This window comes from Taudactylus pleione, unplaced genomic scaffold (assembly GCF_031769625.1).
Source record: "Taudactylus pleione unplaced genomic scaffold, aTauple2 ptg000015l, whole genome shotgun sequence".
In the NCBI taxonomy this organism is placed as follows: domain Eukaryota; kingdom Metazoa; phylum Chordata; class Amphibia; order Anura; family Myobatrachidae; genus Taudactylus; species Taudactylus pleione.
This window is the reverse complement of record NW_028284417.1, coordinates 1,951,588-1,970,275: the sequence shown is the minus strand read 5'-3', so window position 1 is coordinate 1,970,275 and position 18,688 is coordinate 1,951,588. Positions and strand designations below refer to the sequence as shown.

Below are 18,688 nucleotides of genomic sequence, written 5' to 3'. Positions count from 1 at the left end.
CTGTATGAAATCCTGAGAACACAGGCCTGCTGAACAGGATTTACATGACACCAGCACAGGAACTTCAACCTCCTGATTATCCTTAACCTTTGACATATCAATGTATAAAAAGGTACAAGGTATAAAGAAATGCAAGCAGTGATCGCGCTGAGCGGCAAAATATGTGGGTCCCAAGAACCCGTCACTTTAAAAAAAATGGGGTCCTATCTGACCATTTTTGGGTCCCATCATAATTTATGCTTTAGAGCTCCCTATATGCCCCTCATGCCAGCTCACATACCACTAGAATGCCCATCTGATGCCCCCAATAGCATCAGTTTTGCACACAGAGGTGAGACTGCAGTTGCCATTGACAATAGGGGACTGCAATCTGCTGTGGTAGTTAGCCTTCTGCTGGAGATTTCTGTGAAATCGTCTGCATTAAACTGTTCTTACATAGCAGTGATACATAAAATTATGCAGAAACTGTAGGGGCAGGGCCTCGCGTCTGCACTTCTAGCCGGACAGCAATGGACCAGCCAGTGGTACATCTGTTACTCCTCCTCCCCCCCCCCCCCACAGCACTACCTGCTTTAGGGTGCTGGGTTCAGTCTTCTTCACGCCGGGGGAGGGGAGGCGGACAGCAGTCTTCTTCACGCCAGGGGGAGTTCACTCAGTCACGCTGCGCTGACTGCTGCTAAGTGAGCTGCAGCATCAAGGGGCATGTAACGGCTGGCTCCACCTCCTTTTTGATATCTCCTCTGCAGCCGGGCCAGGGGAGACATCAATCATGTAACTAGGAGCCGGGGAGCGGCCAGCAGCGGAGCGCGTCCCCGGGAACTCACCTATTCTGAAACAGTGAGTCCTCATTAGTGGGTAAAATAGGCGCCAAAGCGCATATTTGCAATCACTGCAATGTGACATTCTTCATAAGTTCCAGTATTTGTGAAGTACACAGAAAACCCCTCACACCTTGTACAGACGGATGAGGAGAAAAGCAGTGATTGTTATAACTGATAGTCAGAAATAAAAGGCAGTATCAAACAGCAGCTAGCACAAATCACAAACAATGCATATGCAACTAAATCGCAATGAGCTCTGAATCAACTGACCAACACCCAAGGCTTGGTAGGATGTAGAGCACTGTATACCTGGCCAAGGGGAAAGGTACATAGGAAGACAAACCCAAACCTTTTGAGAACAAACCGCTTCAGCAGAGCACAGATGGTGGACTGTGAGAGTCTCATATACAAGAGCAGGGTAGGAGGAACAACCCAGACGTGGGAATAGTTTCGTAGGGTCTGGGTCGGGGGATAGCCTACCGCCCCTAAGCTGGACCAACCGCTGTCGATCCCTGGCGTCAGACGATAAGGCCCCGATGGTCTAGCGAGGATGCGGGGGAGTGTTCAGCGCTGGAAGCCAGGACTGTCGCGTGCGATTCCCCGTAAACAAGGAATCGCCTTACTTGACATCTCCGTGTGTCTGTTTGCGGTCTAGGCCTCCAGCGTCGCTGCTAGCTAAGCTCTGCTGTGACCCGCCAAAATCACCAGAGATGTTACAGGTTTTGCGGCATCAGCTGAGATAGGAGTCGCAGTGCATGCGTCTTATTAGGACACTCAGAACTGCCAACCCAGTAAAAAGTAGTAAACTAAAACAAATCACGTGTGCTGGGGGCGGTATATATGGAGGCGGACCAGTGCATTCTGGGAGCTAAGGAAGCTGAGCGACACGGTCATTATCCACTTGGATCTCCTACTTGCTGGATGTGCATCTGGACTCCCACCATCCCTTGGTACTTCAGTATCTGCAGCTACGGTTGTTCCCTTGTGAATTGTGCTTCAGCCTCCATATCGCTATTGCTGGATGCCAGAGGATGCCCTGATTTCAGCCATTATTGGTTAAGTTGCATTGCTGCTAATTATTTTCCATCTGGGACTATGTGGAAAGAGCCCTAAATCCAACAATTGACTATTATATCAGTCTCCAAGTGGACTTTACAGTATTATTACTGAATTTTATTCATTATTTTTCAATATCTACATATATTTTTAGCAATCTGTGATCTGTTGAATTGCGCAATGTGCTAGATATGTAATTTATCTGCTTCTAATGTTTATTTTAATTCATTAAATTTCATTTTAACTTATCTGATTCTCAAACCGTCCATCATCCATTTTTATGCACTGTACCTCTATTTAGCGCTGGTATTCCATTTATATATCGCCAGAGATGTTACTGGTGTTGCGGCATCGGCGGAGATAGGAATCGCAGTGCATGCGTCTTATTAGGATGCTCAGCATTGCTAACCTAGTAAAAAATAGTAAACTAAAACAAATCATAAAATTAAAGCTTGGGACTGCCAGAGCAGTCCCCTGTTCAAAAGGTGCATCTGGACTCGTGTTGAGCAACAAACAAAAAAACTGAAAGCCTGTGGCTGGGGGCGGGGTATATATGGAGGAGGACCAGTGCATTCTGGGAGATAAAGCTCTGACTGTTTGGTGCCTGGATCTCTCCAACCACATACCCCCAAGGTAGTTCCTGTGGACCCTATGGAACCTGAAGAAAAAAAGTTGCATTATGACAAAATCTCCCAAAATAATTCATAATAGGAGCACTTACCACAAGGCTTCTGTTGTCTAGAAATTATCCCACCGACTACTGCTTGGCTAGACATTGCTTTAAAAAGGATTTCTCTGGTTGGCAGCGGAACACTACAGTACCAGCCAAGCAGCAATAATCAAGCCTACCTCAGTTTCCCAAATTATTTTCAATCCCTTTATATCCAGTGATGTGCTTATATACAAAGGGGGATACACTAAAGCTGGGTACACGTTAGACGATGTGTATACCCAGCAATATCAGCAGCAGCGGGACCCGGCGGAGGTGCAAGCATCCGTAAGTGCATACATACTTGCCGATGCTGGCAACAAGAAACGCTACCGGCAGCATGGCATCGCTAATTATAGCCCCAGAGTGCGACTGGGGATATCGTTAACGACCCGCGGGAGCGTGCATCGTTAACGATATAGTGCGTGCACACTAGACGATTAAACAAAATTGTCGTAACGATTTGTCGTTATCGGCAATATTGTTTAAGAAATCGTTTAGTGTGTACGCACCTTAAGAGTGAAATTTTATATTAATATTTATTACAAATGAACATTTGCTAGGCATACAGGTGATTATTCTGATGGTCGTCCTTTTTAATCATAGCTGTTGCCGTTTAATTTTCAGAATGGAAGCTTAACATTTATATATTGAATATTTCATCACACTGGGCTTCTACCAAATGTGCAGGTCAAACTATGACTAAAAATGGAGGCAGCAAAGGATTAATTCTTCCCAAATAATGGGCCCACACAAGCCATTAAACATAAAAGGACATGATCATTAAAGACCATTAAAAGATTTCAACAACTGAAATATCCATTTAATGAGTACAGATACATTTGACTTTTTTTCAGAATTGTTGTCATTAAGTGAATTCTAAAATATAGTAACAGGTCTTACAGTTACTTGAGGGAATACATAGTTTATTTTCTTTTATAAACTACTAGGCCTATTAAGACAAGATCAACTTCAAAAGAATCAGGTCATATAATGTAGCAGTGACCTGCAAAGAAATGCATGAAGAGCAGAGGATTCCACTGCCAATTGCTGTCTTCAAAAGGCGCATATCCACTACATGATTCTCTCCATGAGCGATATCGTGTAGTGTGTCCCCGGCAGTGGTGTGCTCAGTGTCATTAACGACACCCTCCCTCATACCCGTACTTGCAGAACCTGACAATACCGTCAGGTTGCCCTGCAAGTACGGACGATGAGCGACGTTGTTAACAACCAGCGGGAGCGGGCATCGCTGGTCGTTGACGGCATATCCACTGGCCGATATAATAAACAATTACGTTATCGTTCATTTAATCAGCTAGTGGATACGCGGCTTAAGGCACAAAGCAGTGAGGGCACGGTCTACAGGAAGTGTTGAATACATCAGTTTATGTTGCATAAAAGTGAAGCAGAAACATGAACAGACCTACTGAAGCAGTCAATGGACAATCCATGATTTTTTTGCTAAAGAGGAAAAAAGTAGTTATATAAACGGAAAACTTCCTCGATCAGTTTGGTCTGTAAAGAAAAATAACACACACCTACACAATTGTGCAACAAGACCGCACAATAGCATAATTCAATAGAATGATAGTATGACTTACATACTGTAGGTCACTGATCTTTATAAAAAATTAAAAATATAATTATTTAAATTAAAAAATAAAAACAACAACTTTACCTGAATTTGTTCTGGGGTCCATTGATCCAGGTTGACAGACTTTACTCTTGATATATGAACACCAAGGTTTCGATGAATTCCAGCACATCTGATGCAAATAAAAACACCTAGATTCCAAGAAGCCCACCTTGGCCCTGAAAAAGGAAACAATGCAAAATTTGAGTACAAACTCTATTATAGATACAGAAGGCACAGTTCTCTGTATATATAACAAACAAGTCGGAATTCTATTCAGCATGAGCTTGGCAAACCAATTATTGTTTTTGTTGATATGAACGGTGCCACACTACTCTACAAAATTGGAGAGTGGGGAGAACAGAGCATACAAAACATGAATCTGGATTAGCTTTCACGTCTGCATTTATCATGCTGTTCTGTCATAGTACGTGAATGTTAAGCTGACTTAGGAATTCCTAAATATAGACGGCAATACATTTACTTTTTATGTTTCAGTTACTAAAACTTTATGAATTGGCAAAATGTGGATAATGGTAACTTTAATATATTTTCACCAGTTAAAATGTAATTTTAATGAGCAAAATGTAACAAAGAGCTGGAACTGAATAGTATCACTTATCTATATACAAACTAAAACCAATTAAGATATCTAATTAAGATACTCATTTAGTTTGTCCTAGATATTTCTAAGATGTCCGGCTGCATATTAACACAATAAATGTTCTCAAGTAGACTGAAGAAACAAAAGCTTTATGGAGGTATGAATGGTACAGTAAAAGAAAAAAAAAAAAAAAAAAAACTTACTGTATATAAATGATACAATACTACTTCATAACAGTCTTCTTAAAACCATGTGATAACACTATAAAAAAGGTGTCAAACTCACTCCTTCAATTATCGCTTCAGGAACTGTAAGAATTTACACTTCCATGACTTTGAATATTCAACTGAAGATATTGCTGGGGCCTCTAGCACTTTAGAGACTTTCATGCTACCACATTAAAACTATTGTGGCAGTACTCAAAATATCACAGAAGGTTCTCGGCAGAAATACAGCCCTTTACTGCCTAACTTCCCAGCACCACTAACCTCCTCTCCTCAAGTTCAGTCAATAGGAGTTCACTGATAGGCTGTTTAAGTTTACCAACCAATACTTCCAATGAAATTGCTGTACCGATTGGCCAAGTACAGCACAGTACAATGACGAAATGAGGACCGCTACATGGTCAAATAGTGTTGATTTGTATTTAAATGGATCTGTTTGTTTGATTACTGCAAAGTGCTGCACACATCTGGATGACAGTGTAGTATTTGTACAATGGTGACATGGACCTGTATAATGGGATTTACTGCTGACCCAGTTTCCCCGTTTTACAGTACAGTATAACATGCATTCTTGTATAATGGGAAAATAGCTAATGCCCTTCTTTTTCAATATATATACATACACACACATATACTGTATATGCATACATACACACACGGCATATATTTTCAAAATGCACTTCTACTCTTCACTGTATTGTCAGTGTCTCTACAGCAGGGGTGGGCAATAAGCTGTTGTTGAACTACAAATCCCAACATGCCTTGCAACAGTTTTAGCATGGCCAAATAGCAAAAACTGTGGCAGGGCATACTGGGATGAGTAGTTCTACAACAATTCGGGGGCAACTTATTGCCCACCCCTACTCTACAGCAACAGGTAAAACCATTAATCTATAGTGGTGATAAAAGATATTTATCCCCCTTGGGCTTTTTACATCTTATTGTTACAACTTGGAACCATTGAAATTTATTCCCACTAATCAACAAAAAGTACTTGATAATGTACCCCAAAAAATTAATCTAACCATTAAAATTGATTAGGAACAAAAATGTTAAATAAGTGATTGCATTAGTATTCATCCCTGGCCATGTCCATATTAACTTTTCTCTGAAGTAGTAAGCAACTTTATTAACAAGTCACATAAAATAGTTTATTGGAATCCCCGTGTGTAGTTATGACAGAGGGGATAACAGCAGCATGCATGCTTCATAAATTTGGGTTGTATGAAAGGGTTGCAAGAAGAAAGCCCTTGTTAAAACAAACTCACATCAAAGCCCTGCTACAGTTTGCCCAAAGACATGTGGGAAACATGATGTGGAAGAAGATTCTATGGTCTGATGAGGCCAAAACTAAACTCTTCAGCCACAATGCTAAGCCCTGTGCTGTACATTACAGTAAATGCACTTTTCACTGCATCAAAGAATGGTGGTGGCAGTATTATGTTCTGTGAATGGTTCTCTGTTGCAGGGAATGGAATGCTCAAAAATAGAGGGGACATTGGATGGACTAAGTCTGTCAAGCCCAAGCGCTGTTGTGGACTGCAGTAGGTTATTCTGCAGGATTTATCTTCCAACATGACAAAGCCACATTGGAGTGGCCCAATAACAAAAAGGTTGATGTTCTGGAGTGGACTACTCAAACTCCAGACCACGTTTACCATCCAACCTGATGGAGCTTGAGCAATTTTGCGAAGAATGGACTCAAATTCCAGGGTCGGCTGGTTTAAGCCAAATGTTTTTTTTGTGAGAGAAAAAAAATATGTATATATATATATTTATTTTTTTTTAATATGCGGTGACTAAAGGCACGGCGCCGTGACTTCTTAGAAAAAAAAAGCCTATTATAAGGAAGTTCCCCTGGTATTTCACAGTCTTTTGCTTGTGTGTTCATTTGTGTGAGCAGAATGAATACAGCAAATTTACAAACACAAAACAGAAATAGGGATTGTGGGAGGGTGAACAGTTAAGTGAGGTACTAAATCTGTCTAGCATTAGCTAAGACTCCACAAAATCCTCCCCTAACAATTCTATAGGACAGGCAATACACTGAGAAACACCTCATGGCTTAATCTCCTTCTTGTTTATTTAAATTCAAAACCTTCAGTCCTACTGAAATGAGTGGAAGGAAGACAGACTTATGGTGCGTACACACTGGGCGATCAGGAAAGACAGTACGATTAAGACATCACAAACGTACAGTCGTTCCTGAGCCTCTGTCGTGCCTACACTGAACAATCAGTCGTTTAGTGCAGACACACTCCATCATTCCTGAACATGGCCAATCTGTCGTTATCGGCAGATTGGCCTGCATGTTCACTGATGGATAATGTCGGAAACGACCAGCAGGAGTGCGCATAGCTGGTCGTTTTTGACATTACAGTGTACGATTACTGAGCGATTGCATGATTACGATGTCATAATCGTGCAATCGCTCAGTATAATCGCCCACTGTGTACGCACCATTACAGTGGTATCCAATTACCAGCACTAAAGTAGCACTGCTAATGGATCGTCGTAGAGCTATCCAATTAGCCCCGAAGTGCCGCTTGATGCCGGCACATAGTATTTTTTTTCCGCGACATGGTGTCCAAAAAATAATCTCCGAAAAGTGCCGGTCTTTCACCACTCAACGGCGAAAACACATGCTCGTGAGCTTATCACGGATCCTGTGTGTTTTTGCCCCCAAAATATTTTGTAGTCAGAAATAATACAATATGGGGAAAAAAAAACTGAATAAAAAAAGCTAACAAAATAAGGGAATTTGCAAAAAATCTCCATTTTTCTCCCCTGAAAAAAATAATCGGGGCTACTTGGATACCGGGGTATGTCTGCCACGCTTTTGATAAGATAAAAAATCCTAATAACTTTGGATTGTTAATGTTAGCATTAAAACATGGTTGATCAAGATTACTAATATATAGCAATGCTTTACACGATTACCATAATGAACAGGATTACATTTTTTTTCATTACCCAAAATAAAAAATAAGAAAACCTGGTTTAAATCAAATAAAGTTGTTTTATTTTTAAATTGATTTTTTTCAAACTGTGCAAAACTACTACTGTAAAAATACCCAAATAACCCATAATTGCTGCCAAAGGTGGCTCTAGGTAGTAGTAACGCCTGGATCTGCTTGGAATGCTCAGCTGTCTTCATTTTGAAGTCTTGGACATCCACTAAATACTGTACTTAAAGGAACTTGCAGATGGGTTCTAATAAACTATATACAGGTTGAGTCTCCCATATCTAAATATTCCTAAATACGGAATATTCTGAAATACAGAATTTTTTCTGCATGACTCAGACAAAGTTTGTGTACATTGAGCCATGACAAATCAAAGGTTTCATTATCTAAGGCACAAATTAAAAATATTATATAAAATTACCTTCAGGCTGTGTGTATAAGGTGTATATGAAACAAATTAATTTAATTTCTGTACACAAACTTTGTTTGAGCCACAAATTATTGAAAATATTGTATAAAATGACCTGCAGGCTGTGTGTATAAGGTGCATATAACACATAAATGCATTCTGTGTGTATATTTGGGTCCTATTCCCAAGATATATCATTATGGCATGCAATTATTCCAAATTACAGAATATTCCGTTATCCAAAATACCCCAGGTCCCAAGCATTTTGGATATGGGAGACTCCACCTGTATGTAAAGCTGGCCATACACCTAAAGATGATAATTCCAATCATCCAACTATGACAATCGACTGTTTGCTTCCAAATTTTGGAATATGGAAGAAAACGGTAATTCAGACAAATTGGTTAAGATGTAACCAGTCTGTCTGAACGGTCGACTATCAATTGTTCCTATACATTATCAGATTTTCGTTCCAACCAGCCAACTAGTTTGAAAGTTAATCTTTAGGTGTATGGCCAGCACTACTCGTCAAGAAAGCTGTTTAAGAGGTAAGCTAGTATGGATACAGTCAGGAGGAAAGACTAATGCAATCACTTATTGGTTCCTCAAAGGCAAGGATGGGGAACCTCAGGCCCGGGGGCCGTATAAGGCCCCCGGAATCATTTGGTCTGGCCCTCTGAGCTTTTTTCTGCTAGCCTCATCTGGCTAGCAGGGTACCTAGAATGGCACCCAGCAGCCAGAATCTATGCAGCAGTGCCGCCTGGAGCGTCCTAAGAATGCTTCAGACAGTCTACCGCTACCCTTACAGCTCCCCCGAGCATTGCTTTAGTCACCGCCAATTGTAGCCCCATCCCTGTGTGACATCACACGGAGGGGACTTGGCCTGCACCAGGCCCTCGAATAATATTATATATATATATATATATATATCTCAAAATGGCCCTCGGCAGAAAAACAGTTCCCCAACCCTGCTTTAAGGAGTGGTTAAATTAAATGTTTTTGGGCACCCAAAGTACTTGTCAATTACATTCATAATGGTTTCTTGTGGAGGGGTGGATAACTTTTATAGTCACTGTACAATAGTGGTGCACAATCTGTCCTGTGTTGGTTAGGTCTAGACTGTACAGCGCTGATGGACCTGTGACGTCACACCCACGTGACCCGGCCTGAAAAGGGGAGGGGCGGGTTTGCTAACGGGGGACCAAAAGTCACAATCACAATATAGTAACAATCAAATAGAGAATCAGAGTGCAGCATGACCTCACTAAGGAATGGATGATATAAACATGGTTGTAGGGCACCAATACCAGGTGCAATGCAGTACTGGGTAGTTACAGAGGTGTCTCGCAAACACCTGTATTTATGTCCTGTGAACCCAGGACCCCTGTATGTGTCCTGCAGGTCCAAAAAAAATAAAAATCCTTGTTGACATTGTGCAGGCAACATACCCAGCTTCTCAAATCTGGACAAAGATCAGCAGCTTGTGTGCAATCATATAAAATACTCTGCTACAATGTTGTCCTTATTGGTATTTTTATATTTGTCCCACACCCTACTGTTTTGCCTTTGGTACTACACAAACTTGTGAATAGACTTTTTATTTTTTATTTTTTAAACAACTTTATTTGAAACATTGGTTAAAAAATACATAAAATGACTCATTTGTTTACATCTTAATAATAGTGAAGACCAAATACAGGTAGCATTTAAACAGAACCTACTGAAAATACTTTTTTCATGATTTTAGATGCTAATTAAGAGACATTATGGCTCTATGCCCCATTACACTGAACAAAGAATCCTGAATTAAAACTTGCATGTGAATTACAAAATGTAATGTTGCTCATTATTGATGAATACGGTGCACCAATTAATTAGTTACATAAGTAGCAGGCATATGTATAAAGCATCTAATATGTCATTTTGATTGTCTGCGGAGGTATGCTCAACACAAAACATACATATACAAGCAACTGTTTGTAATTTTCTTTCTTTGAAAACTCAGCAAACATTTGTAGATCTTAGAATTGGATGAACTACAAAAGCAGTTTTAGCCTTGCAGAGTACAGTATTTTATCTCTCTAATATAATGACCGATCCCCCCCCCACCAAAGGATACGAGGAGAAATCTGACAAAAGTGCTGGGCACACCGCTATTTGCCAGCTTAGCGCGCGGCTAACAGCTGCGCGCCAGGCCCTTTAGTTGGAGAATGCCGGTTACCGCGCCTTAACACCCAGGTTAAATCGCGAGAACCGTCATTCTCTGACTTACCTGATTTCCGGCAAGGCACACAGCGCATTGCATTGAACTGAATATCTGCGGGAGTTCCCTCCCGCAGCTATTCATCATCGCGCTCAATTGAATTCCCCCCCTTGTGAGAAGCAAAATGGTGCAGTCATAGAAACAGTGCTGCGTGTAATCAGCAAGTTGTTTTCTTCTGCAGTATTCCACAAGGACTCCAGTAACCTTTTAATTAACAATAGTCACTACAGTTTTAAGGGGTTGGGTATGATATCCCGACGGCTGAGTAGCCGCTGGGTGAAATACCAACACCAGAATCCCGATGCTAAGAGATCCCGACAGGGGCAGTTAAGTACACTAACCCCCCCCCCCTCTCCACCTCCTAACCCTCCCTTAGTGGTGCCTAACTCCCCACACCCTAATCCAACCCTCCCTGGGGGATGCCTAACCCTAACCTAAACACACACCCCCCCTCCCCACAGGCTAACCCTAACCCTCCCCGAGGGGTGTCTAACCCTAATCCTCACCCCCCACGGCTAAAAGCGCAGACAGGATTTCTGAAGAGATTCCAACGTCGGGACCTAGACGAGTGTAGTTATTTTAATGCCCTTCTTTATTTAGTCCAGTGTCGGGATTTAGACAGATGGCTTCCCGGACGTCGGTAGATCAACTACATCCAGTTATATGATAGTCTAGTTTATAATGGGAAAAGGCAGTTTGTGGATTTAGTATACTAAAGCAACCAAATAATGTTGAATTAATTTTATACGCAAAATAATGTATAGGAAACATGCTTTCAAAAGAGGCACAATTTCACGATAAGCCAGCTTGCGGTGTAGATTATACATATATTATATGTGCAATGGTGTACCAATGTTATGCTGTTTCGGCTAAAGGTTTATGGTGAACCAAAATATGTATTCCTTTTGAAGAAATACCTGATTATTTAGACAAACATCTACCATATAAAAATTCAGATGACTGTTTCAGTTCTACGCTCTTTTCGCCAAATTAGTGCAAGTTCAGATTTAGCTCATCGGCCATCCAAAACACAAGAGCCGGATGGCCAATAAGATTTGGTTTTCAGATCCGAACTCAACAGAGCCAAAAAACAAACCGCTCAGCTCTCATAAAAAATATACTAAGGACTATTTCCTAATACTCTTTGGTTCCACATTAAACATTATCAATTATTAGATAATATTATCTATAAGATTGGTTAAATCCATTTGATTTAACCTATTTGCCTGAAGGAGTTTTCTTCCATATTCCAGTGTTTAGGAGCAAATAGTTCACTGTCATAGTTGGATGGTTGGAAAGAATCTTTAGGTGTAATGCATAATTACATTAAATTAAACGAGTAACAATCCAAGCAAAACCAGGTGCAAAATAAATACATTACCTGTGGTCTGGCATCCATTTCATCTAGAGGGTCTCCTTTGTGCATCCTGCTACTGCTCTGAATAGAGAGGAGAGTAATCCTCACTTAAATTCTTACTATATGAAGCTAGTTGTTATGGTCAGTCTAACCCACTGCAGCTAAGCAGATCTATGTATTGTGAAGCCACACACTACATAGATCTGCTTAACTACAATAATTTAAATTAACAATTACAACTAGCTTCATGTAGCTAGAATTTGGAATAGGCAGAATCCTGCTTTGCAGGAGCAATAATAGCATGTGTTAGGTGTGACTGTAGTACATGAGGCTAAGGGTGCGTACACACTGGGTGATATTACTGAGCGACTGCACGATTATCACTCAGTAACCGAGCACAAATATGCACCAAAATGTCGGAAACGACCAGCGATGCGCGCTCCCGCTGGTCGTGTCCGACATTGTCCATTGCCTGAACATGCAGGCCAATCTGCCGATAAGATTGGCCATGTTAAGGAATGATGGAGGGTGCCTACACTGAACGACACATCGTTCAGTGTAGGCACTACAGGGGATCAGGAACAACATTGTAATCGTACTGTCTTTCCTGATCGCCCAGTGTGTACGCACCATAGGATTTCGAGTCCCGGGTAGGACAAGTCATGAAATGTTTGTATTATATACAGAGGGATGTAATTGAAGGTGCATATATCTCCTATAAGTATGAGACTTAAGAGTGTGCCTTCCTTCCCCAATACATTGGTAGAACATCAGAAAGAAAACTTGTGCTGTTGAGCAGACATTGAATCTTCACCTTTGCAGCACTAGCATTACCAGACATCTCTGTGGGTAAAGTTGCAGTCCGGATCCCAGCATCACTACTAGCAAGGTCAGTCGAGACCAACCGAAATCAGCAGCCCTGTTACCAGTGTTGCGGCTCGGCGGAGGTAGATGGATTCGCAGTACATGCGTCTTAATTCAGACGCTTAGTACTGCCAACCCAAAAACATATAAAATAAAACACACAAAAAAAAAGCTTAGAACAGCCTGAGCAGTCCCCTGTTACATAAGTGCGTCTGAATCCTGCCGAACCAAACGAACAACTAAAGGCCTGTGGCTGGGTATATATGGAGGACGACCAGAGGCATCCTGTGAGCTGACAGCTTTAACTGTTTGGTGCCTGGATCTCTCCAACCACATTACCCCCATGGTATCACTGTGGATCCCTATGGACCCTGAAGAAATCATTTGATTCCCATCCATATTTTTCATTCCTTTGGCTTTCACAGAACTGATCTCTCCAAATACAACTTCTACCACTTTTGAAGCTACCAGCACAGCCATCCCTTAAGTCAGTGATTCCCAAACTCTGTTTTAGGCAGCCTTAGGGTCTCAATTTTTTCCAGGTAACCCTAAGCCAAAATAATAAGTATTTTTAATCCTACCCCTTCGCCATGCTTCTCCATTTGCTCCTCTCCTGTCCTCACCCTTACTTACCTTTAGTTGTGATAGTTAGCGCTGTTCTGCAGCATCACTCTTCAGATCAGACACATCCTGTCTAGCGTTCCCGCTAGGCTGTTTTAGCGGGGCGCGGTGCCCTGCCCTCTTTCTGGAAGGCAAAAAGCGCCCTGCCCTCCAGAAGGAGGGCAAAAACCGCCCTGCCCTAACAGCCTGCGGGAACCGTCTTCACCCGCGGGTCGCAGTGTCCTGCGGGTGAAGAAATGTGCGGTGACCCGGTCACCGCCGGAGAATAGACGCCGGAAGCATGCGCCCGGCATCTATTCTCCCTGTCTGCAGGGCTTGGGGGCTGCCCGGCGTGTCCGTAAGTTCCGGGCACGCCCCCAAGAGTGACGAAAAGGGAACGAGTCTTATAGACACGCCCCCTTTTCGATGACCACGCCCCCTTCTCGGTCGCGCACGGGCATGCCCTCTCTAGCTCCGGCACCCTGTCTCCCGCCGGAGCTAGAGGGAACACTACTGTCTGATCTCCCACAACGTTGTAGGACACCATTCAGCAACAGACAGCCTCAACATTCACTGCCTGTTGCTTTCCGCTGACAGAACCGCTCCTGCACGCTCCCCCCAGCTCGTCACAACTAACGCTTGAGCGGCCTCTCCTGTGCAAAGTGCTAAGTACATTGCAGTTAAGGCCCACTTGAAATGTGAGACCAGCACAAAAGAAATAGGACTGAATGGAGACGCACTCCCACGATCAGAGAAGCGCCATAGCGAATCGTGGCACAGCCACAATGAACATCTGTACTTTACGCAGATTTCTGCTCGAATCTCAGGAGGCAGCGAGCAGTAATCCGCAAAAAGTGCAGCCTCGGGGCTGGTCTCTCAAAACAATAGATTTAGCCCACGAACACAGAAGCAAATTCTCTCAAACAATTGACTAAAAAGAAGCTAATCAGCTTCCCACATCTTAATGTCAAGACCCTTCCCTAGTCTCACAGTTAACATTGCACTCCCACGTCCCTAATGCCCGCTGCCTTATTGTCATTCTAGATTTTTCATCAGCTTCATGCCACATATGCAGTTCCTTGTGCTACCTTGCTGCCTCCCCCTTTTAAACATTGCCAGAATATTCCCCTCTCTCAATCACAGGTTAATACAAAGTCCCTCATTATCTCACATCTTGACTACTGCATGTTCCCACTAACTGGCCTTACGCTTAACAATTTTTACCCTCTATACAGCCCAAATGTGGTGGAAAGACTAATATTCCTCTCTTGCTGCTCCAACACTATGCAAATCCCTACACTGGCTTCTTCCTCCAGAATTTAATTCTCTCATCTCTGACTTAAATCACAAAGTACGCTTCCTCTAATACACTGATCTGCCTCTGAACCATACATCACAAGATCTGTGTCTGTCATCCCCACTCATTACTTGCTCCCATCACGGTTACAGGACTTTTTCTTCGGGCTGCACCCACTCTATGGAACGCCTTACCACGCACAATAAGACTTACCTCTAGTCTTCAATCCTTCAAGCATTCCCTGAAAACTCACCTGTTCAGACAAGCTTATCAGATTCCAGAACCGACCACATAACCTTCATAGCTTCCATGTCTTATTTAAATCCCCTCTCACAGTCCACACATAACCTCACACATTGTCTTTCTTTCACATACTCCTAATATTTGGCCGACATTCCTGTGTGACTGGATCATGCAGCCAACCAAGAAACTCTGCATTCTGGCTGGACCAAATTGAAATATAGAGCACCTATCCTTGTGTATCAATGCCTATTTCCCTATAGATTGTAAGCTTGCAAGCAGGGCTCTCTTACCTCTATGTCTGTCTGTTATTATCCTGTTTTGTTCTATAAATGTTTCCAATTGTAAAGCGCAACGGAAAATGCTTCGCTATATAAGAAACTGATAATAAATAATAATACTACTACTACTACTACTACTACATCAGACCCCATCTGAAAGCCTTCTATCAAGCTGCTCCCCACTTATGTACTGCCTAAACCACCTTCCCAAACACTCCCAACCTTACTCATTACTTATTTCTTCATTATGCGCTATATTGCCCCCACCTGATTCTACTCCCTCTAACAGATCCTGGGGGGGGCAGATGTATGAAGCTCTGAGAAGTGATAAAGTGGAGAGTGATAACAAACCAATCAGCTCCCAACTGTCATTTTTCAAACGCAGCCTGTAAGATGACAGTTAGGAGCGGAGTGGCTGGTCTTTTATCACATTGCACTTTATCACTTTCCAGAGCTTCATACATCTGCCCCCCTGTCCACTATGAAACATTATAGCTCGCATTGTCTCAGCAATAAGCTCTCCCTCTAAACTAAGCGCTCATGATAATAACAACTTATGCATGCACCTCCTTCGTCAATATAATGTTGTTATTCAGCTTTTACATGTGATTGTATTTCGGATAATTTGGAACTTAGGGCCATATTCAATTAGCGGCGAAAACAGACTTTTTAAAAAAAAATAAAAAGTCGCAAACAGGAGAAAATGGAAAAAAAAAAAATTAAACAAATGGAGAGACGTTCTCCATTCCAGACTAGGAGAAAAAAAAATATGCAAAATCCCTATTTTTGGCTAAAAATGTGGGGATTTCTTTCAGAACCCTTTGGACACACCCCTTATGATAAATTATCCCCCCAAAAAATTCGGAAGTTGCATCCATTGGCAAAAAAAAATAATTGAAAATGAAATGAAAATGTAATGGGTCTGATATTTCAGGGGGCGGTATGGATGAGGAACGTGTTTTAAACCTAGCACGCGGACACAGCAGGAGTTTAACTGTTTTTAAAGTTGCGTTTTTAGGACAGGAAAATATACATTTTCCAATTTACGTGGAACAGTAATTTCCTGGGGGGTGAAAAAAAAAAAAAAAGCACTATCATTTTCAACAATTTTTTATTTTTTTTGGCACCCACAGTTTGCGCGGTCGTTTTTCACCAAGTACGCAACGTACGAAAAATTCCATTTTCGCCTGTTTACTGTTTTGTTTTTTCGAAAAGTGTCTTTTTTGGGGCCAACACGAACGTTTTCACCGCTAATTGAATACGGCCCTTAGAAGTCAATGTATGTCTTAAGCTTAATCTAAAGGATGTATACATTTTTGAAAGGTGCTTATGGACAAATGTTAAATGCTGCATGACCCTTCCATCTCTAGTGAAAAGCCATAACAGAATGCCTAAAACTCCTTGTCATTAGTGCTAAATTGTTTTCAATGTGTGATACTTTAATACCCAGCAGCGAAGCACAAAATTGCAAATAGATTTCCTAGCGCATGGTCTAAGCTTGAGCAATTTAAAAAAGAAAAGAAATTAAGCGCTGCAAGGGGTGTGAATTGATGAGTGAAGCTGACAACCTCTCAATTGTGTATTTCCCATCTTGTACACCTTTTTAGTGGATTCTCTGAAATTCCTTATTGTACTTGAAACAAAAGCCCATGTGGTTGTCAACACGCAAAGCAGCAGTATATTTTAAAATCCTTGTGTAATGAAGCGCTAGAAGAATGCTCAAGCAGTAAAAATAGTTGCATTAAACAATACTGTAAATCATAACACGTTGGCTCCATTCAAAGACCCCCCTGATGTGCCTTTTTAATAATTGATGAAGGTACATTTAACATTTATCTTCGATATTCAAATATTTCTAAAATACTACTTCAGAGAGCACCTTTTCTCACCTCCTTTTTAGAAAAAAAAAAAAAATCTATATCTATATATATATATATATATATATATATATATATATATATATCTATATCTATATCTCTATATATAGATATATATATATATCTATATATATATCTAGCGTTCCCGCTAGGCTGTTTTAGCCGGGCGCGGCGCCCTGCCCTCCTTCTGGAGGACAAAAAGCACCCTGCCCTCCAGGAGGAGGGCAAAAAGCGCCCTGTCCTCACAGCCTGCGGGAGCCGTTCTCACCCGCGGGACGCAGTGTCCCGCGGGTGGAGAAACATGCGGTGACCCTGTCACCGCCGGAGAATAGACGCCGGGCGCATGCGCCCGGCATCTATTCTCCCTGTGTGCAGGGCTTGGGGGCTGCCCGGCGTATCCGTAAGTGCCGGGCACGCCCCCAAGAGTGACGAAAACACGCCCCCTTTTCGGGCGTGCGCATGCCCTCTCTAGCTCCGGCGACCTGCCTCCCGCCGGAGCTAGAGTGATCGATCTCTCTCGATCTCTCTCCACACACACACACACACACACACATATATACAGTATATCTATATACACACATACTGTATATAAATTTCCTGACTGACCAACGCCCAGCCCAAACCCCTGGACCTAGAAACATGAAAATGGTGAAGTATATTCCTTCCATGACATAGGTGCCCACTAAGAAGGGATTTTGGAAATTCTACTCCTAAGGGGATGAAATGGACTAAAATGCTTCCTCCCCCTGTGCAATGTCCCATCTGACTGTCTCATCGTGGCTGTAGCACAGTTCATATTCATACACCAGTCATCCCAAGTGCTGCCAAACATCACTGGCAGTTGGTGTGATGCCCCTATTTGAATAGTAACAGAGGACAATGTGTTACTACTGGGTGAGGGAAGGGAATGTGTTACACCATTGGTAAAGGAAGGGAATGTGCTCATAGAGTGGTGAGGTACGGAATGGGTTACTACAGAGGCTAGGGAGTGGAATGTTAGTACACAGGTGAGTGAGGGCAATGTCTTACTGTAGCCGTGATTATGAGAGAGAGAGAGAGAGAGAGAGAGAGAGAGAGAGAGAGAGAGAGAGAGAGAGAGAGAGAGAGAAAGAAGTTACCCAGGGGTCTTAAAACATATAATTTAACTACCTGTTCAAAATAAGTGCACGGTTTGAGAGGGATTCAATAGTTTTTTCGGTGCATGAAAAAGCTATTCAATTGTTTTGCCAAATGGACGCAAGTGTCGCAGGCGCCCATTATTTCTGCATGCACACTCCTGAGGTGGTGAGCAGAAATGCAGTGTATGGTTTTTGGGCACCCGAACTGCAGTTTCGGCAGCATGACCAATAGTTTAGACGTGTTTAGTCGCTTTCCGCGTCTAAACCCAGGTCATTTGAGTACAACATGCACTAAAAAGATGGGCGTCCAGTTAGTCACACCTGCAAGCCCAAACAATTGGATATCAAACAGTCACTTTAGATGGA

General features: G+C 42.1%; 1 protein-coding gene across 2 annotated transcripts in view; it reads right to left on the bottom strand.

The window, feature by feature from the left end:
• Window positions 1-18,688, bottom strand: part of SMAP1 (small ArfGAP 1) — a 388,489-nt gene that overhangs the window by 297,060 nt on the left and 72,741 nt on the right. For both annotated transcript variants that reach the window (XM_088471186.1, XM_088471189.1), the window contains exon 2: window positions 4,268-4,401. In XM_088471186.1, coding sequence (XP_088327312.1) covers window positions 4,268-4,401 — 134 coding nt within the window. The remainder of the gene's footprint in view (window positions 1-4,267; window positions 4,402-18,688) is intronic.